The sequence below is a fragment of the Gymnoscopelus microlampas genome (genome assembly GCF_963454915.1).
Source record: "Gymnoscopelus microlampas genome assembly, chromosome: 23".
NCBI lineage: Eukaryota > Metazoa > Chordata > Actinopteri > Myctophiformes > Myctophidae > Gymnoscopelus > Gymnoscopelus microlampas.
In genome coordinates this window covers 15,450,805-15,473,569 of record NC_139960.1, presented here as the reverse complement: position 1 = coordinate 15,473,569, position 22,765 = coordinate 15,450,805, and the positions used below count along the sequence as shown (strand labels likewise).

The 22,765-nt window shown below is 43.2% G+C and overlaps 2 protein-coding genes across 3 annotated transcripts in view; one reads left to right on the top strand and one right to left on the bottom strand.

The window, feature by feature from the left end:
* sema3aa (sema domain, immunoglobulin domain (Ig), short basic domain, secreted, (semaphorin) 3Aa) overlaps positions 1 to 13,857 on the top strand; it is an 818,452-nt gene extending 804,595 nt beyond the window's left edge. Inside the window, exon 18 of the transcript XR_014600174.1 lies at positions 13,732 to 13,857. The gene's annotated coding sequence lies outside the window, so the exon portion shown is untranslated. The remainder of the gene's footprint in view (positions 1 to 13,731) is intronic.
* The window catches only part of LOC311039496 (prickle-like protein 1), a 64,678-nt gene that overhangs the window by 20,263 nt on the left and 21,650 nt on the right, over positions 1 to 22,765 (bottom strand). Inside the window, exons 1-3 of one of the 2 annotated variants that reach the window (XM_084049416.1) lie at positions 13,142 to 13,556; positions 4,271 to 4,468; positions 500 to 613 (exon numbers count right to left, since the gene is read on the bottom strand). In XM_084049416.1, the coding sequence (XP_083905542.1) occupies positions 500 to 613; positions 4,271 to 4,468; positions 13,142 to 13,183 (354 nt within the window). In that variant the 5' untranslated portion in view covers positions 13,184 to 13,556. Of the gene's footprint in view, positions 1 to 499; positions 614 to 4,270; positions 4,469 to 13,141; positions 13,557 to 22,765 lie in introns of those variants that run through there. The other variant, XM_084049417.1, reaches the window with a different exon arrangement.

Sequence of the window (22,765 nt, the reverse complement as noted above, 5' to 3'; positions counted from 1 at the left end):
TATGTGTGCGTGTGTGTTTGCAGAACACACACACACACACACACACACACACACGCACACACGCACACACACACACGCGCGCGCGCGCACACACTATCTCCTAATGTAAACTCGGCTAACAAAGAGAATCAGGACAATGGTGTTTCACAAAGACTACATGGGTTTACACACCGTAAAGATAGTGCACGGGACGAGTCGGGCTTAGCTGGTTTTAATTGTTCTCTATTGTCACTAAAACGTTTGGCCAGAGGGACTCTTGGGGAGGGTGGTCAGCAACACTGTGCTGGTCATGATATCTCTCTCTCCAACGCAGCTATACACCCAGTATTACAGATCACTGTTCTGCGCACTTCATTAGGCTCAGTTCAATTTGATGTGCTTCATTAGCATGAACGACATAAACCTCTCTCTCCTATCAGTATTTCTCACACATGGACACACACACACACACACACACACACACACACACACACACACACACCTCTCTCGGTCTCTCTACCTCGTTGTCGTGTGGGGGCAGCTGGTACAGGAGCTGTCTGATTCGGTGATTCTCTCCTGGACTGTTGACGTATGGCACCTTGTCCTCTGGCAGACAGGAAAAATACATCTGGACCTGAGGACGGACGGACAGACAGACAGACAGACACAAAGACTGAGTTTCAAAAGTAACAGCAAACATTAATATTCTTAAATAGTATGTAATTTTCACCACTTCAATCCCAGCATCCCTACTTTGGGCATGTCATGATAGGTGAACAAGTATTGCGACGCATTGTGAACTTGAGATTTTTCCCCCCCCCCTTCTTTTTCAACGGATATATATCGTTTTAGAAATGAACTTTTCACTACAAATCAACTTACCAATGAAAAATGAGATCATACGATTGAACATGAGATGAAGAGACTCTAATAGTAATGAATACAGGCTATTATACAAACCGATGAAGACCCTGCACAGAGAAAATCTAATTTTCACCATGAGTCTTATGATGTTTTTCCTCTTTAAGTGAGTTAGAAGGACTCAACAGTGGTCCGGTCAGGCCACACAGCGGTTGCTTGGTTGTCTAATGTGTGTGACAAGTACTCGCCCAGTTCATGTGACTTCCTGTCCTTTAACACACGTCTCCAATGCCCTGATCCAGAGCACAACACAACACAAGGCCAGTGTTGCCAGATTCTGAGAGAGAAACAAGCAACCAGATCTAGGGAAACCGGCCCAAAAGAAGCGACTATGGGCCACACGAGCACTTTAACATATACATCAGCTATTTGAAAATAGCCGATCTACAAGCTCACAACGCGACGCGTTGTGAGCTTGTAGATCGTCTATTTTCAAATAAAATCTTGCGGGGAAATTATAATAAGCAGATCTGGCAACCCCATTTCTCCATGAACACAAACCAATCAGGTAGTCCTTTACGGCAGTGGTTCTCAAACCTTAATTAATTCCAAGGACCCCCATAACTCCTGAGAGTTACAGACCTGTAAAAGTGTGTTTGGAACCCCCTCAAGGAACCCTGGGGGTCCCCGGACGACCGCACTTTGAGAACAACTGCTTTACAGCGTGGGCTATGTAGGATGTCTAGAAATGGGTCTGTCTGTGAGTCTGTGTACGAGACTTGTCTGTGAGTATCTCCGGGTCAAATCCTGCAAACCATGGGACCGCCAAATGTCTTGCACGCTGCCAGTATATGCGGCGGAAGTACCTCCCCTCATTTTTGTTTTCTCATCCGTTTTATATATATATTTTTTACAACTTTAATTTCATAATGAACGTCAATGCCGAATGAGCCTGAAACCTTGCCCAAATATGAAGTCATAAGTCAGAGAGATGTCATAGACTGGCCACATGAAGTCGCGCCTTTATTAAATGCCGTCTTGTTTAGTTTGCACAAGTGTTTGACATTGAATGTTTTTCCTCAAGCACAGAACCCTGACAAAAGATGCAACAAAGAACCCTTGTAGCTCTTTCAATGGTGGCGTTTGAAAGAAAAACACTAGGTAAAGACAACGTGGTGAAGACCATATGGAATCTCTATTTCTTTATGAATGCAGTTCGGTGCCGATGACCATAGACAAAACAAACAAAAAAAAAGACCACCCTCTCGGTTTAACTGTTTCACCGCACACTGATGCAAATGGAAAGCGGAGGAGAGACATAGACGGAGAGACAGAAAGAGAGAGAGAGAGAGAGAGAGAGAGTTGGACAAGTGCCACATAGCCTGCAGACGAGAGGACATGTCTGTTTGCAGACAGAAGGAGTCGAGCAGTAAAGAAAAAGAATAAAAGCTTAATGGCCCTACACACACACACGCACGCACGCGCACACACGCACACACTCTCACAAAGGACTGGAAATCACACCGGCCCAAGGCTAAAAACTCAGCAGCTAACATTCTGCTGATGTTGCAACACCAACCCTCTTAACATAAAGGATTAAGCGAACATGCTGCTCCTATCATGGGTGTCATGCTGGAGCAAATAACTCTGTACGCCCCCAGCCAGAGACTGCCTCCAATTGTGGTGAAAAACCGTGAACGGTATTTTAACATAACAAGCATGGGGGAGATGTTGTTTTTCTTCTTTTAAAGCAGGCTAATATGGAGAAACGGTGACTTACAAGAACTTCACCGTGGCAGCTGTTTTATGGACGTTTGAAGGTTTATGAATGTCAGCGTATGCGTGTGTGTGTGTGTGTGTGTGTGTGTGTGTGTGTAGTTCTGTGCACATGTGCAAAGGAGTGTATACCATCCATCCATGCATGTGTGTGTGCGTGCGTGCATGCGTCTAAAGGCCCCTGACTCAATGTGTGCATGTAAACGTGACATCCTGCCTTTTTATTGAAGATGAAAGGTCTGATCTGGCTTGTTTAAGGTTTGCTAAAATGTTTTCTGTGCCAGAACACCAGAGCTGATGACTGAGAAATGGGGAGTAAAGCCTGATTTATACGGATGGTGTCCCATGTCGAAAACAGCAGATACAACGTTCAAGGGGGCGGGGATTCGGTTATTCGGCCAAACACTGACATGACGACTGATACAGTATTTGTTTCTGGGATAAAAATGGACCAGTTTCTCATGTCGTCCAAAAATGCAAATATGGGGTAAAACACTGTCAATTGCAATCCAGTCAACTGCATCATCTGAGACCATACAACGAGGACACGGAACAAACGGACACTGGTAAACAGTCGATGATGTTTCCCTGAGCTGAATGGTCTCGGCAGCAGTGGTGGAAAAAGTACTCAAATGTGTTACTTAAGTAAAAGTATCAATACTGCAATGTAGAAATACTCCGTTACAAGTAGTTCCGGATTTCAAAAATTACTTGAGTAAAAGTACAAAAGTATTGGTATCAAAATGTACTTAATGTACCAAAAGTACTCATTATGCAGAATGTCCCATTTCACAAGTTTTCAAATGTACAAATATCTTTAAAAAAAATTAAAAAAAAAAAAAAATATATATATATATATATATATATATGGAGATACAAGGTTTCTGCGAGGATATGGAACGGCCTCGGGTGGTCATCGAGTGGTGTTGGACATACATGTGCTCACATGCACAACCCCACACATGCTCTTGTTCCCATGTGACAGCAGATGTATAGCCGTCGCTAATCCTCTTGCATGACATGTATGACGCACGTTGACGCGCCGTCGCCGTGCGTTACCTCGGCTGAACCCCGCCACGCATAGATAAGTGATTAACGTCCGCGGCCAGAAATCGAATCTGCCTACTATGGACTGGATGACACGGTATCAGCATGCAGGAAACGAGAGCCATCGTAACCACTGCCTGCCTGTGTGCGTCAACAATGTAAACCCACTGAAATACTGAAGAGTATTGATTTAACTCTGAGAGGGTACAAATTACATATTTGACAGCATCTGTTTAAAGGAGCCAGAATGCTTCTGGAATACTCTACAAGCTCACAACTTGCAGTGGTGTAAAAGTAACTAAGTACATTTACTCAAGCACTGTACTTGAGTATAATTTTGAGGTATGTTTTTCCCATTTTCAGTACTTTTACTTCTACTCCACCACATCTCAGAGGTAAATATTGTACTTTGTAGATTTTGATTATTATTACAAAACATACATTAACCACTTCAGCCCTATATACATTTTGGCCATTTGAAAATAGCCGATCTACAAGCTCACAATGCGACGCATTGGTTATGGTGGTTATGGTGTCTTCCATTGGTTATGGTGTCTTCAGTGACATACATGAACAGTGATAATCGATATAGGCCCAGGGTTCCTACCTGTTCGGGTCTGAGTCCGGGAGGTACCCAGGCGTACTCCTCCAGGGCACAGCCAGAGTCATCGTCCGACGTGGAGCTTCTCTGGAAGCCCAGGGAGATCTTCCCCATCTTTCCCCCGGCGCGAGGCTCCATCTCTAGGCCTCGGGGCAGCAGACGATCCCCCCTCTCCAAGCGCTCCAGGTTCATGGCACACGGGCGCTGTTCAGGAGAGAAAAACAGGTATATTTAGAAAACAAAATGGATAAAATCAGATCTCTGCAATCTAGAGAATCCGTATATCATTTGGGCCATAGATCAAGGTGGAGGTGGTCTCAACTCTTACACTGAGACATTTATGGTGTCAGGTATAGGACAACCTACTGGTTGCCAATGTCAATAAAGTCATTTGAAGCAGCACAGGATTGGACACTAGATGCACCGCCATCTTAATTGTAGTTCAACTTAACATAACAACTTACAGACTGTCGTTTTTAAAGGGATAGGGACACAAAGAGTCTCCTTTGTGTCTCCTACCGGAACCGCTGCCTACCGCTCCGCCGGTCATCAAAGTATTGGCTTAGGAATGCGACAAAAACAAAGGGATGGATTCAAGTCTCCATGTGGTGACTAATCGATAGAAAAAAAGTTATGTTTTGGGTGAACTATCCCTTTAAGTTGAACCGTCGCATATGATGAGATCTAGTCTTTTACAATGGCGTTTTTCACATTTGCCATAGGCACGTCAGGTTAAAAGGCCTGCGCTACCATTAAAAAGTCTGTTATCTCTGGCCAGGGTATACCAATCTGTCCACCTGTCATGCTGCGTGTAAATCTGCACATATCTATGACCCATGGCCCCTCGTTAAGGGTGCATTCTACCATGTCATGGAACAAAGAGCAGTGCACCGAGAGGTTTACCAGGGCACATGTCGCTAGTTCTCCTGCTTTGATCGGGGACAGGTCATTGAAAGGTCTCTTCACTGTAATCAGGTTTGTCGACTCCAGTGGTTCTCAAACCTTTTCATGTGTTTGGCCGCGGACCCCCATCTGAATATATTTTGTCTCAGGGACCCGTGTTGATTTCGTTGACTAAAACTGACGAAAAATGTTCGTCGACTGCCTTTTTTCACGGACGAAAACGAAATAAAAACGAAATAAAAACTAAGCTATGATGACTAAAACTAAGACTAAACATATTGACAATTTCATCAACAAATAAAAACTAGACTAAAACGTTAGTGAGGGACTAGAGGAGAAGAGATCCAGTAGAACTAAAAGACAAGTCATTTTATGTTTGGTTGTGCTCTGAAAATAGCAGATCTACAAGCTCACAGTGAGCTTGCAGATCTGCTATTTTCAGCATGCAACCAAGTGTAAAATCAGCCATTACGACGCCATCAAGGCACCGCCGAAATACATTTTAGTCGACTAAATCAACTGTAGATTTAGTCGACTATAATGATATTTAGTCAACTAAAACTGGACTAAGTAAAACATTTCAGATCACTAAAACTAAACGGAATTTGATTCAGTTTTTTTTTCAAAAAAACTGAATAAAGATTTCCTGTCAAAATCAACACTATCAGGGACCCCCGCCCCGATACAAGATTTGTGTTACTAAAACGTTTTTTCAAACATTTTCAAGATCTTTTGAAAATAGCAGATCTACAAGCTCTACAAACACAAAAGTCACGATGCGACGTATAGCTGATGTATAAATGGTCGAAGTGGTTAAACTGATTTTGATGCTACGTTAACTAATTTAGCTGGGGACCCTCATAAAGACCCCCTGGACCCCACTTTTAGAGAACCACTGGTCTACTCTACCCCCATTGGCCATGTTTGGCAGGTAAAACAGCGATCATTTGGGAGATCCAGAGATCTGGCAGTTGGTTGGTTGGCTTGTGTGTTCTGGGATGAGCCAGTAAACTTGTACATTTTGTCTCCTCTCCCAACCACCGCGACGGGCAACCAACCGCGTCTTTGTCTGAATCAAGTAGCCCACGTGTCATAACACGATGCCAGTGAATGAACAGATTAGTCCCTATGTCTCTGTGATAATACCCTGGATCAGAGTGATATAGGAGTGACGTAACAGTATGTAACGTATGCCCGGGCATAGAGGGCATGATGCTTCTGAATGTGTTTTTCTGGGAGGACATAGGTTTTTTTTCTGTGGGTACAGAGCGGGCAGATGGTCCATACATTTGGGATCTAGTCATGAAAGATTATCCCAAATAACCTCTCTTGTTACCAACTTGACAAACAATCTGCACACACATAGGTGTACGCTAGCTTTCATACCAAAACAACTCTACAAATAATACCCTATAAAAAAGGGGTAGGCCTGTCACAATTATTACATAATCGTCTAATCGCAATTCATTTATGATAATCGCAATTATTTCTGCATCATCGTCAAAATCGTTTCCATGTTGGAAAATGTTCACACATTTTCAAATATAAAAAAGAAAGCATAAATAGCAGATCTACAAGCTTACAACGCTTCACTTCGTGACGCGTTGTAAGCTTGTAGATCAGCTATTTGTGCTATGTTTACATATAACATTATTAAATATGTCAATAATTTCTTTGTATGACCGGAGTTGATACTAGGCTCACTGCCCGCCCGCCCCATACCAAATCTCTTCGCAGATATGACCTGATCTTTGCGTTGTGAGCTTGTAGATCTGATGTTTTTGCTTGAACGCTCGCCTATTATGACCTGCCCAGAATAGGGGCTCTAGCTAGGGTTCATGTGGTTAAAGAGCATAAATCATCTTTATTCTAGTCTTGAACACACACACACACACATCCAAGCAGCCTCTCAAAAGCTAAAGCACTCTCAGTAGCCTTTCAAACTAAGCCTTTTCTCCTCTCTTTACAAGCTGATAAGAGAGTTTTTCTGTTCTCCGCGTGTATCTCCCGCCGTCAGCGGTAGCTGTCTTATCTCGAACCAGCCATGTTCTTCTGAGACCCCTATCCCCCCCCCCCCACACACACACACACACACACACACACACACACACACACACACACACACACACACACACACACACACACACACACACACACACACACACACACACACACACACACACACACACACACACACACACACACACACACACACACACACACACACACGCCACCTTTCAAGTCCGATAACAAGGCTTTGGTCTCAGAAAGTGTTGAAAAAGCCACTTCTGCCTTCCCCGGCTCTGTAGTCTGTGTTCTGCCTCTTTGACGTGCAAATTGGGCTTCAGAATGGCCTCGCAGAACGCCCTTGTTTGGGGCAATAACAGTCGGCGACTTCACACGGCCCCTCCAAACTTCACACAGGGTTGATCTTTTAGACAAAAGACATGCCCTCCGAGGTATTAAGGCCTTAATGGCTCCAATTAACAAAAAAACATAAGGGTTGGTTATGCAAGAAAATCATGACTGTTGGGGTTGCGTTCACTTTGAGCCTATGAAAACAAATCCAGTGATTGAGAGAAATGGCTTCCGGCTCAGAGGGCTTATCTCCTGTCTCCCGCCAAAAGAGTTGTTGGTACAGCAATGGATTACATGTGATGTTATTCACTTGCACTTATAAATGTAATTATCGTGATGATGATATCCGGCCCCTAACTGTGATTTATGACTTTCAAAGCACATAGAAGGAAGCGAAAGCTGCTCGTCTCTTACAGGGCAATATGGCCAAAATTAACACCTGGCTTAAACCCTCGATACAAGTAAACTTGAACTCTGCTTGGTCTGAACCCCCCCAACAAATCTATTTGCCGAAAATAGCTGATTTACAACCTTGCAACACGTTGCACTGTGAGCTTGTAGACCTGCTATTTGAATTCTGATTTTACTTTATTCTTGGGGAAACTCCAGTTGTAATAACAGTACCGTGGTGCACTGGCAGGAGTACCTAGCATGCACATGTCTTTTGGTGTACCCAGAGGAAACCCAACACAAACATGGGGAGAACATGCTATAACTCCCCACAGAAAAGCCACCCCTGCCGGTGTTCAAACCCGGGCCATACCTGCTGTAAGGCAGTGCCAATTACTATGCCACCTCATTTTCAGCAAACGTCTGCCCCAAAATAGGGACACTAGTGTTCATATATGGATAAGACCTCAAGAACATGCAGACAGAACTGGTCTGAGGACACACCTTTCCAAGTAGCAGAGATGCTAATTCTGCCTATGCTTGTGGCCTTTGTGGCAGTGCCCTAATTACCATACAATTGAAAACAGGCCTGGAGGCCTCATAACATCAAATGAACAGATATGAATGCTGTTTAAGCTCGAGGCAAAGCCCTTATCACAGCAAAAGGGGGCGGGGGTGGTGTAGCTTTGTTGTTAAGTGACTACGCTATCAGGTTTTATGGTAGAACAGTTAACGATACCACTCAGAAACCTTTGTTAAGCCTATCCTACACATTTGACGGTTATCTAAACTAACCTTGTTGAGGCCGAAAATGGAGCAATTAAGCCTTTCTCTGTTTTCACTTCATCATGTGCCATTATTTAAAAAGGAGGAGGGGAGTGGGTTCTGACATGGAATCCAAGGTGTGTCTGTAGGCGGTTTTGGAAAAGATATGAGTATTTTGAAGTAGAATTCTTTATGTAAACTACAAAATGATGTAACACAGTCTACTACTGCACCGTGGTACAACTTGCATTTCCCTCTTCAGCATGAGGTAATGCATGAGGTGTCATATCTCTGCTGTCCGGCAGGAACCAGCTAACTCCAAAATGTTCATTTTTCAGGAAATGAAGAAAAAAAAACTGGGGGGAAAAATGGAGTTAGGAGGTTTTGTGCATCATTAATAAGAACAGCTGAATGGACCTCCAAGCTCACAATGAGGTTGGAGGTCAAAAGGGGGTGGAGCCTGGAGTCAGCTAAACCAGCTAACTCCAAAATGTTCATTTTTCAGGGATGAAAAAAACAAAACAAAAATGGAGTTCGGAGGTTTTGTTCATCATTGATAAGAACAGCTGAATGGACCTCCAAGCTCACAATGAGGTTGGAGGTCAAAAGGGGGTGGAGCCTGGAGTCAGCTAAACCATGTTATGGTGTTTTATGTCTTCTCTGACTATTTGGAGTTTCTACCTGGAGGCTGAAACCTTGAGGGTCAAACGTGTCAATAGAGAAACAGCGCTTTAGTGACATAGTAAAAACATACCCTCCCCCTCATTATCATAACACAACAGGTGTGGGCATGAGGAGGAGGAGGAGGTGCTAAAGTGAAAACCAGGTATACTTAATGAACTGGAGGCGACACGCCTCCAGTTCACATAAAAACATAATTTTAACAATTTCTGTACACTTTTTTGAAAAAAATCTTCCTCCTAGTATAACCATAATACCTGATGATTATGTTTTTTTTGGGGGGGGGGATCACTGAAAATCACAGCACCCCGTCTTTAAGACCTGAGGCGATTCTTTAAAAAAAATCTAAATCCTATTTTTTTTTTTGAAAAAAATCTTCAAAAATAGCAGATCTACAAGCTCATAGCGCGGCACCAAAGAAATCTAAAGTGACACAGACGAGTCTCCAGGTCTTAATGGGTTAATCATTGATGCAATGCTCTTGTACATTTATACATTTTTGTAAAACTACTGCATGGCCCTTCCCAGTGGAAACAGGAAAACCCAGTCCTAACATCAACTGCATTGCATTGCACACGGCCAATAAAACCGGCATCCCTAGGCTATCTATCACTGCCAGTGAGAGCCTGTGCAAGTCACATAAGTTTGTCACTTGGAATAATGGCCTTAGAACATTGGGACTTTAAGGCCCTGAGTGAGGCTCTGGGTTTCTTTGCAAATGAAGTCAACTTTAAGTTAATTGCGCAAGTTTAACCTCATGAATCCTAGCTTCTCGGCAATGTCACACACGCGAGTATTTAATATCCAATCTACAAGCTCACAATTAGATGAAGAGATTTGATGTATTGTACAGGGGGGGGAAAGGAGGGAACCCAAGTATAGACCCTTGAGGGACAGCGTGGTAAATATTATTTTTCCTGAGAAAAGATGGTGAGATAATGGATAATGGAAGATAATGGATGAGCAAACGCATGCTTCTGTTACCCCAAAAGGAACATTTGGTGGCTGTAAATGGACCATAATGCCTTGCGGCTCTCCATAGCAAGAGCTCATTTAGTAATATAGCCCATTTCTCATTTAAAAATGGCCCACAAACTCCTTAACTTATTTCCCAAAAACATCACATTTTCCTACATACGATACGCGTGTGTATTCACGAGATACTACTAAGATGGACGTGTGTTTAGACGATATAGTCTCTGTGACAACCACTGAATATGCTTTATTGCGTTGTACAGCGGAAAACCTCAGTTTCTCCTCAGACTCTGTCTGTCTGCATGTGCTATCCTCTCTCCTCTCAGAAACTTGCGGGGGGAAAAAAAAAAAGAGACTGAGGGTGAATTCTTACAGCCAACATACACACCCGCTCACGTTACACCTCGTCACCCCAGCTGGCAATAACACAATGCGCGTCTTTGTCGAAAAACAAAAACAAAACGAACGCTCCGTCGCCCCCTTCCTCGACGTGAGGCCTATGGGAGAGATGGAGGGGAGGCCGACGGAGGGATGAAAAGAGAAAAGGCATTTAAAGGAGTCACAACATTTGCTCTATGTAAATGTAAACAGAGGCCAGATGTAGCTAGCCCAACTGACGGCTGTGTGTGTGCGCGTGTGCGTGCGTGTGCGCGTGTGTGTGTGTGTGTGTGTGTGTGTGTGTGTGTGTGTCCTTAGTTAACTGACACTTCTAGAGGGGCTTTTTTATTAGGCTGGTGGAAGCCATAGGCATTAACTGGTCAAATACAACGACCTTTTCAAACGCACACACATCCTCAGGCTAACTGACTGAATGTGGTGCGATATGGAGAGTACGACTTTTACAGAGGGTGACTACTACAGTGTTTGACTACTTTATGCTTAGTTTGAAATAAAGTAACTGGTTTAATCTTTGCCGAGGCTATAAAGTAAACCTTGAAACTTGTTTGCTGGTCATCCTGGAATGTAAGCTTATTGAACTGTTAGATACCTAAATGTTGTTTTTTAATTAACCCATTAAGACATGGAACGCATCTGTGTCATTTTTTGATTTGAGCTAAAAAAAAGCATTATTTTACACTTTGGCTATTCAAAAATAGCAGATATACAAGCTCATAGTGCGGCACCGAGTGCCACGCTATGAGCTTGTAGATCTGCTATTTTTGAAATGTGTGCAAATCTCTGAATATATACATTTATAAAGCGAACATTTTTAACTCAAATCTTTGCTTCTGGGGGTCCCTGGAACAAAATATTTTGAGATGGGGGTCCGCGGCCAAATACATATCATTGTGGGGGTCCTTGAGATGAAAAAGATTGAGCACCACTAATAAGTATGTTTCTACTTTTTTCAGAATACTGTTGGGATTCAGGAGACACAAGCTATATAGATTCTGCTATATCAGAATCTATATATCCTGCTATATATATATATATAGCAGGATGTTATTCCCTTAGTTAAAAGTGTAATAAACACGTAAACCCTGACCATAATGTGTGAAATCCAAAGTAGAGGCGTTCAAAAGCGTGCGTTTTTTCTAAATGTCGTGGGTGTTTCTTTAAGAGAAACTATTAAGCAGTGTGAGAAGTGTTGAAGGACCGAGGTCACCATTCTCTGACTTGATGAAGAGTGTTATTCTAGGCCAGGGCCAAATGGGTGTCAGGGGGTCTGGAGAACTAACAGTTTGACTGAGACCACCTGCGCACACATGCACGCGCGTGCACACACACACACACACACACACACACACACACACACACACACCCCCGCGTGCACGTGCCTGTATGTACACATACTGTACGTACATACATACACGCAGTGGTGGAAAAAGTACTCACATTTCTTACTTAAGTAAAAGTATCACAACTGCAATACTCTGTCTGGAATTAAAAATCTACTTGAGTAAAAGTACAAAAGCATCGGCATCAAAAATGTACTTAAAGTACCAAAAGTAAAAGTACTCATTATGCAGAATGTCCCATTTAAAGTTTTCAAATTTTAAAAAATATTTTAAAAATACCAGATCTACAAGCTCCTACAGTACAGTAGATCGGCTATTTTCAAATGGCCGAAATGTATATAGGCCTGAAGTGGTTGTAATAATAATCAAAATCTACAAAGCAACTAGTAACTAGTTTTCAAACAAATATAGTGGAGTAAAAGCACAATATTTGGATCCGAGATGTAGTGGAGTAAAAGTAAAAGTATTGGAAATTGGATAGACTCAAGTAAAGTACAAATACCTAAAAATTGGACTTAATACAGTACTTAAGTAAAGTTACTTTCCACCACTGCATACACGTGAATGCCCACTCAAGACAAGACATCTGATTTATAACTATATGGACAGACAGACAGACAGACAGACAGAGACACAAAACACTATCACTTCTTCCAGCTTGTCCAACAGCTCAGTAATCTTGAGCTAAGCTTAGCCTATCCACCTATACTCTCTCCAGCCCACTCTATCAACACCTCACACACACACACACACACACACACACACACACACACACACACACACACACACACACACACACACACACACACACACACACACAAGCTCCTTAATGGTTCAAGACTACTCTGATGATGTCTCCTTGACACAGCACAAGTAAAAATCCTGTTCATTATTCAGTTAAACTGTTAGGTCTGAGCCCCAAGGTGAAATACAGCAGAAGTTCAAAGACTTCATAAATGAATACAAAAGCAAAACACAAATGTGTGCCCTTTCCCTAGGGGCACATACAACCTGAATACAGAATGCATCATGATATTAAGTCAGTACGGTCAAGATCTTTTCTTACCTCCAGAAACAGCATGCTTCTCTCTGGTAACCTCAACAACATGAGTCCCTTTACACCACCAGTATCCTGAAGACTCAAGCTATGAATCCATACCTCCTGGTCCCTTACTGCTCCACACACTCCCAACAGATCCAACAAAAACAGAAAAATCCCTAGGGTGCACACAACAGCACTTCTTCTCCTCTCTTTGTAAAAAGCAGTCCCTGTCCCACGGGGTGGCTGGCTGGCTGAGTGACCGAGTCAGGTGACTGGAAGAAGAAGAAAACCCAGTTGAACAATGTTGTGGCTGAATCCAAACACGAGCTCCTCATTGAGCCGTAGTACTGCTGCTGTCTGTGGTTCTAACAGCAGAGAGAGAGAGAGTAGACTCACTGGCTGAGAGAGAGAGAGAGAGAGAGACAGAGCGAGGTGGTGGTGTAGTCCCAAATGCTGAGTGAGTGTCACTGATTGAAGCGCAGAGTGTGACTGACTGACTCTCTCTGTGTGTGTGTGTGTGTGTGTGTGTGTGTGTGTGTGTGTGCAATCAGGTTGTGGGCCCCTCCCACATTTCTCTCTTACACCCTGCCCTCATAGCCCCCCCCCCCCCCCAGTGGTGGAAAAAGTACTCAAATTCTTTACTTAAGTAAAAGTACCAATACTGCAATATAAAAATACTCTGTTACAAGTAAAAGTCCAAAATTAAAAATGTACTTGAGTAAAAGTACAAAAGTATTGGCATCAATATGTACTTAAAGTACCAAAAGTAAAAGTACTAAATATTTGAAAATACCAGATCTACAAGCTCACAACGCATCGCGATGCGACGCGTTGTGAGCTTGTAGATCTGCTATTTTCAAATAGCCTAGGTATGAAATAGGGCTAAAGTGGTTAATGTATGTTTCATTATATCATAGTTTGTATCTGAAAAGTAACTAGTAACTAAAGTTTTCAAGTAAACATAGTGGAGTAAAAGTACAACATTTGCCTCTGAGATGTAGTGGAGTAGAAGTAAAAGTATTGGAAATTGGATATACTCAAGTAAAGTACAAATGCCTCAAAATTGTACTTAAGTACAGTACTTAAGTAAATGTACCTAGTTACTTTCCACCACTGCCCCCCCCCCCCCCCCCCCCCCCACACACACACACACACACACACACACCACTTGAGAGTCAACAACCCTGTCTCCCCACCCCCTTCCTCCCCATCAAGCAGCATCAAGCCCATACGACTCCTCCACCCCCACTCCCTCCCCCGCTCCCTAAGTCAGAGAATTCCTTGAAGCCAGATGACTGTCCACTCTCTCTTGCCCTTTTCTCTCCCCCCCCCTCTCTCTCTCTCTCTCTCTCTCTCTCTCACTCCCTTAAGCAATCCATTTCTCTTGCCATATTCCTACTACTTCTCTCTCTCTCTCTCTCTCTCTCTCTCTCTCTCTCTCTCTATTATTTGACTCATGGCCATTTTGTAAAGGCTGATGAATGTGTTTTCCTTTCCACTTTTGTTGAAAAGTGCAATGATGGAACTTGTACGACAAAGAATTTCACCCACTTCTTTAGGCCTGTAAACCTATGTGTGATGTGACAATAAAGTCGAGTCGAGCTACAGCCGAGTCGACTGTCCTCTGTTGATCCCCATGTATCATTTGTCAGGATCTCTCAATATGCTCCAATATGGTCTGATATCATCTGGCCCACAAAACGTCACATTTATTTGATTGCTCCAGTTTAAGATAAACCACACGGTGGACAGCTTGGTCCCGCCGGGGCTGCTTTCTCAACAACAGCATGAATTGAACAAACACACACCCCGTCACACAGGAAGAGAACTATTTAGAAAAGACAGTTTAGACTCTGTTCCAACATGAGATGCCTCACTCAAACCTAACCCCAAGCCCATTTTTCGTCAAAGTGAAACCTATTCTTACACAAAATGACAAACTGACTGTTTCATGGGGTCATCCAAGTCCTTGGTTGAATAGAAGGACTACACTTATAGGACTCAATCATCTTAATAGATCGATGAAATATCTCAAGTCTGGATGTCTCGTGCCAAATGGGACTGTGGTCGGGAACACGTCATTTGTTGTTTAGGGTGTTGGTTCTCAAAGTGGGGTCCGGGGACCCCCAGGGGTCCTTGGTGGGGTTCCAGGGGGTCCCCAGCAAAATGTGTTAATATAGCGTCACAATCATTTTTTTTAACCTTTTTATACTTTGGCTATTCAAAAATAGCAGATATACAAGCTCATAGCGCGGCACTCTGTGCCGCGCTATGAGCTTGTAGATCTGCTATTTTTGGAAAAATCGTGAAAACTTGTGCATATTTTTGAATATGGCTATTTTTTAAGCGAACATTTGTAACTCAAATCTTTGCCTCTGGGGGGTCCCTGGAACAACATATTTTGAGATGGGGGTCGACGGCCAAATACATATAATTTTGGGGGGGGTCTGTGACATGAAAAAGTTTGAGCACCACTGATATAGAAACATACGTTCTTTTCAGAATACTGTTAATTGATAGTTGCAACCCGGCTAGTCCCAATCCCATCAATCTCAGCAAGTTCTCACGAGAGAGAGAGAGAGAGAGAGAGAGACCCCACCTCTATTCCCTCTCTATTCTGAAGACCCTGAAAGAGTGAGAGGAGAGGGGTCTCTGGTACTCATCTCTCACTTCAGCTCCATCACAATGATGTCATTGTTTGTTGGGGAACACTTCATCTCAGGGACGAGCCTGACGATCCGTCCACACAACAACGAGAGACGCAAAGACTTTTGTTACAAATGGGCTGTGGTGGAAAAAAGTACCCAAATGTTTTAATTAAGTAAAAGTATCAATACTGCAAAACTGTATAAAATAGTACTCTGTTGCAAGTAAAAGTCTGGAATTCAAAATTGACTTGAGTAAAAGTACAAAAGTATTGGTATCAACATGTACTTAAAGTACCAAAGGTAAAAGTACTAAAATGTTCTAAAATAGTCGATCTACAAGCTCGCAACGCGTCGCACTGTGAGCTTGTAGATCTGCTATTTCCAATTAGCCTATGTATAAAATAGGGATAAAGTGGATAATGTATGTTTTATAATGTAATCATCTATATCGACAAAGTAACTAGTAACTAAAGTTTTCAAATAATTGTAGTGGAGTAAAAGTACAATATTTGCCTCTGAGATGTAGTGGAGTAGAAGTAAAAGTATAGACAATTGGAAATACTCCAGTAAAGTAAAAGTACCTCAAAATTGTACTTAAGTACAGTACTTTACAGCACTGTATACATCTAGTACATCTCTTCATCTTTTGTGTGAGAAGACTAAATGAATCAATGAGAGTCGAGCCACAGCAGAATGTTCTCATAACTGCATTAAAAACCTCATCAACCGTATTGCCTTTTGTCAAACAGGCGAACGAGAAGCAAGCGCATAATACAGCATTAATTGCATTCGCGGTCCCTGAGGGGAAAGGCACCCGGCACAGGAAAACAGCCACGTCACGGCGTAGCACGGGACAACGTCCAGCACGGTCAGTTTGACAGGCCAGGGGAAGCCTGGCGTGATTTATTTAGACAAGGTCTGCACCATCCGTCACCGCGGAGCACTGAAAGCCCATGATGGCTCCATTTAAAAGGCTCTGAATGACAAATGAGTTTACGCTATTGTCCAAGCGGACAAAGCACCCCCCCCCCCCAAAGCACATCCCCCCCACACACACGCATACACACACACACACACACACACACACACACACACACACACACACACACACACACACACACACACACACACACACACACACACACACACACACACACACACACACACACACACACACACACACACACACACACACACTTCTCCCCTGACAACAGAGCAGAGAGAATGCTACAGGACTGTTTGTCACCTGCCAAATTACCTGTGGCAAATGAGAAATGGCTATAAGTCACACAGCTAAATGGCTTTGACAGGCAGGCACGCAGGCAGACAGACAGACAGACAGACAGACAGACAGACAGACAGACAGACAGACAGACAGACAGACAGACAGACAGACAGACAGACAGACAGACGAGAGAGAGGAGAGAGATAGAGAGAGAGAGAGAGAGAGAGAGAGAGAGAGAGAGAGAGAGAGAGAGAGAGAGAGAGAGAGAGAGAGAGAGAGAGAGGAGAGAGACAGAGAGAGAGAGAGAGAGGAGAGAGAGAGAGAGAGAGAGAGAGAGAGAGAGAGAGAGAGAGAGAGAGAGAGAGAGAGAGAGAGAGAGAGAGAGCAGAGAGAGAGAGAGAGAGAGAGAGAGAGAGAGAGAGAGAGAGAGAGAGAGAGAGAGAGAGAGAGAGAGAGAGAGAGAGAGAGAGAGAGAGAGAGAGAGAGAGAGAGAGAGAGAGAGAGAGAGAGAGAGAGAGAGAGAGAGAGAGAGAGAGAGAGAGAGAGAGAGAGAGAGAGAGAGAGAGAGAGAGAGAGAGAGAGAGAGACAGAGAGAGAAGAGAGAGAGAGAGAGAGAGAGAGAGAGAGAGAGAGAGAGAGAGAGAGAGAGAGAGAGAGAGAGAGAGAGAGAGAGAGAGAGAGAGAGAGATTCTTAGTGCATACTGCATAGGATGATAACTATGAGCGCTTTGGCAAGCCCAATGTATTTCCTGGCAATGCCAATAAAGCATATGCTTGAATAGTAAATCAGAAAAGACAACAACAGCGTAAGGGATGAGTAAGAGAGAGAGAGAGAGAGAGAGAGCGAGAGAGAGAGTGCCACAGAGATGGAGACAGAGAGAGAGAGAGAGAGAGACCGGGGCTTGGCAGCTCTCCGGGGTGAGGGGCAAAGCTTTCAGACGAGCTCTCCAGTTTTCCAGGGACCTTGGCACGGCCTCCCGAAAGCCACTTTGTGTTTGCGTTTTGTAGAGAAATGTGCATTGAGTTTCCTTCTGAAGATATTTATCTGGAGATGCATTTCTTTGGGCGGCTCTGGAAATGTTATTTCAGGTTGTGTGTTTGCGTGCGTGCGTGCACGCTCATATACGTACGAGAGTGAATGTGAGCGTACTTCTACTCCACTACCTCTCAGAGGCAAATATTATACTCTTACTCCACTGCAATTATTTGAAAACTTTAGTTACTAGTTACTTTGCAGACATAAACTATTACATTATAAAACATACATTAGCCACTTTAGTCCCATTTTATACCTATAGCTATAGGCTATTTGAAAATAGCCGATCTACAAGCTCGCAACGCGTCGCGACGCGTTGCGAGCTTCTAGATCTGCTATTTTCAAACATGTTGGTACTTTTACTTTTGGTACATTTTGTACTTTTACTCAAGTACATTTTGAACACCAGACCTTTACTTGTAACAGAGTACTTTTACGTTGCAGTATTGATACTTTTACTTAAGCAAAAACATTGAGTACTTTTCCCACCACTGTGTGTGTGTGTGTGTGTGTGTGTGTGTGTGTGTGTGTGTGTGTGTGTGTGTGTGTGTGTGTGTGTGTGTGTGTGTGTGTGTGTGTGTGTGCGTGCGTGTTGGGGGGGGTGGGGGGGCACAAAACAAATCCTTTTTGGTGACTGGGGATAAAAGAGAGACTTCATTCACATTAGGCCATGGAGACAATGAGAGGGTGAGAAATGTTTCTGGTGTGAAAAGAGACAGGTCCAAGGGATGAGTGTCTTTCTCTGCAGATACAATAGGCAGATAGGGGCCCCCATTCAGATCGGGCCCTGGGCTTGTGGCCAGCGGACCCAGGGGCCTTCTATCTAGAGAACACAGAGACGACAGTTGACCTTGTCGTCTCCACGGCTTCCTCCCAGAAGAGAGCGAAAGAGAGAGAGAGACAAAAGGGGAAGAGAGACGGTGCACAAAGCGTGTGCGTGCGAGGGTGTATCCTATCCACGCACTCAGGTTATCGGCCTCTTGTGTTGTGGTTCAGTTTTGTAGTCTATTTGAAGGGTTTCTCATGATGGTACACAGCTCGTTGCCAATGCCTCTTTCTCAATGTTGTCATTGTCAAACACATTATCGCACATATGCACATGTATCGTATTCACTCACAAACACACTTATGCTTCAACTTAACTACTTGAACCCTATATACTTCTTTGCTCACAACACATCGCGATGTGACGCGTTGTGAGTTCGTATATCTGCTATCTTTGCTGTGTATTATGGCACGTGCAGATTAGGAGCACTATTAGTTCATGTGGTTAATGGCACTTAATTCTGACCAAAGGAAACGTAAGCCGAGCCTTTGATCACATCACAGAGTAATCTTTCCTCTGCAAAATGACGAGATTGGGGGGTTCAGCCGAGGCCCCGTGGCCTCCAGGACGCAGCATCTGGGGCTTTTCATTAGGGTATAACTATCTGAACATTACACACGCAGACACGTTCTGTCCCCATGGAAGTTGAACGGCAAATGACTCAACGCAAGTGACATGACTCGACATGTTGCATCTGACGGAGAGGACAGTTAATTGTAAAAAAAAGCGACAGCTGCATAATACCGCCATTCATTACACTCCTGGCTGATCGTGAGTGAAATCAGATAAGCTGAACATTTGAACCACAATCTGTCTTCCCTAATTCAAGTTCTTGGCAGGGCCAACTAACTATAAGCACCAGACTCACTCTTCGTTGTCGAGAGCAAATGAATGCAGAAGAGCTTGTCTCCGTGCCCCTTTGGTGGCCTCGAAATATTTACTTAGCCCATAAGACCTGGAACGCATCTGTGTCATTTTTTGATTTGAGCTAAAAAGCATTATTTTAGACTTTGGCTATTCAAAAATAGCAGATCTACAAGCTCATAGCATATTCTTTTTAAGCGAACATTTTTTTACACAAATCTTTGCTTCTGGGGGTCCCTGGAACAAAATATTTTGAGATGGGGGTCGGCGGCCAAATACATCGCTATGTGTGTGTGTGAATGGGTGAATGGGCACATTGTAAAGCACTTTGGATAAAGGTGCCATATAAAATGCACCATTTACCATTTACTGTCAAATGGATGTCAACATGTCCGGGCAAATATCACAGTACTGACACATCTGTCCTGAGCCATTACCTGGTGACACAACTACACCTACTATCCTAAAGAAGGCATTCTCCTCTGCAGTTGGCCCATTAGAATGCAAATGACCGCTATTCTTTCTATTTGTTTCCGACATAGTGCCTGAGTGCTGAGTATTATTCGTAATCCGCTGTCTATTGTGTCGCGCTGCGTTGGAGGTGTTCTGCCGCCCCTGTGTCGTCACGTCAGTATGCAAACCCTTTACCGCTGGAGTTGACGCTTTCGACACATTTCGGAGTGTTTATTCATAAAGCCTAATTCTCGTTCCTACTTCCTCAAACTTCTTCTGTCTTATGTAAAGTCTGCCGTTTCTGAATTTATGTTCTGCGCAACGTCCTGTTGGCACTAAAAAGTGTTTATTGTCGGGCTGTCACTGCACCGTATGTCACGGTAATTTCCCTGGTAATTATCTGCCAATGAAGAAATGCAAGGGATCCGTACATGCTTAATCACATAATAAATGCCCCCATAATAAATGCCCCCACACACACACACACACACACACACACACACACACACACACACACACACACACACACACACACACACACACACACACACACACACACACACACACACACACACACACACACACACACACACCTCTTCTCAGGTCATTGACACCAGGAAATAGGTCTCTGTCCCCCCCCACTCACCAGCCCTCTGCTAACACCCCACCCCCCACCCTCCATTCTGTAATACCGCATTAGCAACCAGGCAGAGGTGAGAAAAAGTACTTAAATGTTTTACTTAGGTAAAAGTATCGATACTGCATTAAAAATGTACTTGAGTAAATGTACAAAAGTATTGGCATCAAAATGTACTTAAAGTACAAAAAGTAGAAAGCACTCATTATGCGCAATGTCCCAAGTCACAAGTTTTCAAATGTATAAAATGTGTACAAATCTTTTGAAAATAGCAGATCTACGAGATCACAATGCAAAATGTATATAGGGCTGAAGTGGTTTATGTATGCTTTGTAATAATAATCTAAATCTACAAAGTAACTAGTAACTAAAGTTTTCAAATAATTGTAGTGGAGAAAAAGTACAATATTTGCCTCTGAGATGTAGTGGAGTAGAAGTAAAAGTACTGAAAATTGAGTAAATGTACTTAGTTACTTTACACCCCTGCCAACCAGGCAGGGGTGCAACCACAACGTTAATTTCCTCGCATCTGCAAATGATGCAACATGGCCAAAGCAATTTCTTGCAATTCTTAAAAACGTTATTAAGTTTCCCCGTGGATGAATTTAAACTCAAAAGGAAGGCACACTATAGTCAAAAAGCCCGGAGGCATCACAGCAGAGCTTTTGCAGGACATTATTCCAGTTCATAGAGTTGCCATTGCGGTGTTGGCTGGGGTTGCCAGTTCAATGTTAAAAGACTTCACCACTCCTAGGCATCGTAACCACCGCGGTGTGACTGAGGTTTTTGAAGCGCCGTAAAATGCAGTGTGTTTGCCACAGGGTGTTATCTCCACACACCTCTGCAACAATAGAAACAGTAATAAAAGTGCAGAAAAAGGGGGGAAAAAAAGAAGCGGGAAATGCAGTGATGATGAGAGATCCGTGGCAAGGATTGGACGTGGGAGGTATACGTTCCTTGGTTCGGATTGTATTTTTGTAGCATTTAATAGGCTATAAGTAGGCTATAATCGAGGTCATTATACAGTCCGGTCTGTTGGCTGTTGGCTGTACATGCTCACACCTATGTAATCGCGTTTATCTAAACTCTTCATCTTATCTCAGTAACCGTAACATATCCCTTTTACTTTTACAAGAGGCCTGTCTGGGTCGACTGAGAACCTTTGGACATAACCTCCACAGGCAGATCTATGGACTGGCTGTGGAGGTTGGATTGAAAGCAGTTAATTTATGCCCATGCAAAAAATCCTTAATGTTGAATTCTGTATTTGAAATGATATTGCTCATAAATGAAGAAAATCATTTGGAGAGAGGTAACCAGTTTACCTCATCTCAACACTTCTTTCATATCAAGAAAATGTCACTTGATTCAAAGACGGCCTTGAAAGCAGCTGCACAGGTTGTGCAGAGAGCACATCTTACAAAGAAAAGAAGCAGAACCTTCAAATGACGAGAGATTGAAAGACTAGATAATGTTTTGCAATGTCGCAAATCTATTTAAACACGGACAAAAGCTAAATAGCTTCCAACCTGGCATAGTTCTCGATAACACATCTGACAAAGCTTTATTCAGCCAATGATTCCCGCCCGTGTCCCTGGATATGTCAGGAATTATTCTGTGCTTTAAGTGGATTTTACATAAATCCTTTGACTACGTACAAGCAGATTAGAGTATGCGGAATAATAATGCGATATCCAGGCTAAAAGGCTTTGACAGAACATGGTGTGCGTTTCTATAGTGCATTATGTATTTTAAAGCGCTTTATAATGTGCATTTACATAATATTCAACCATTCACACCAATGGCAGAGCCACGGCAATGGAACCAATCCGCTCATCAAGAGCAGTTAGGGGTTCAGTGTCTTGCTCAAGGACACTTTTGGTGTCTACTACCCTAATTTCTTTGGCTTTAGTTAGTTTGCAGGCACAATTGCAAGCACAGTTAGTTTGCAAGCACAAA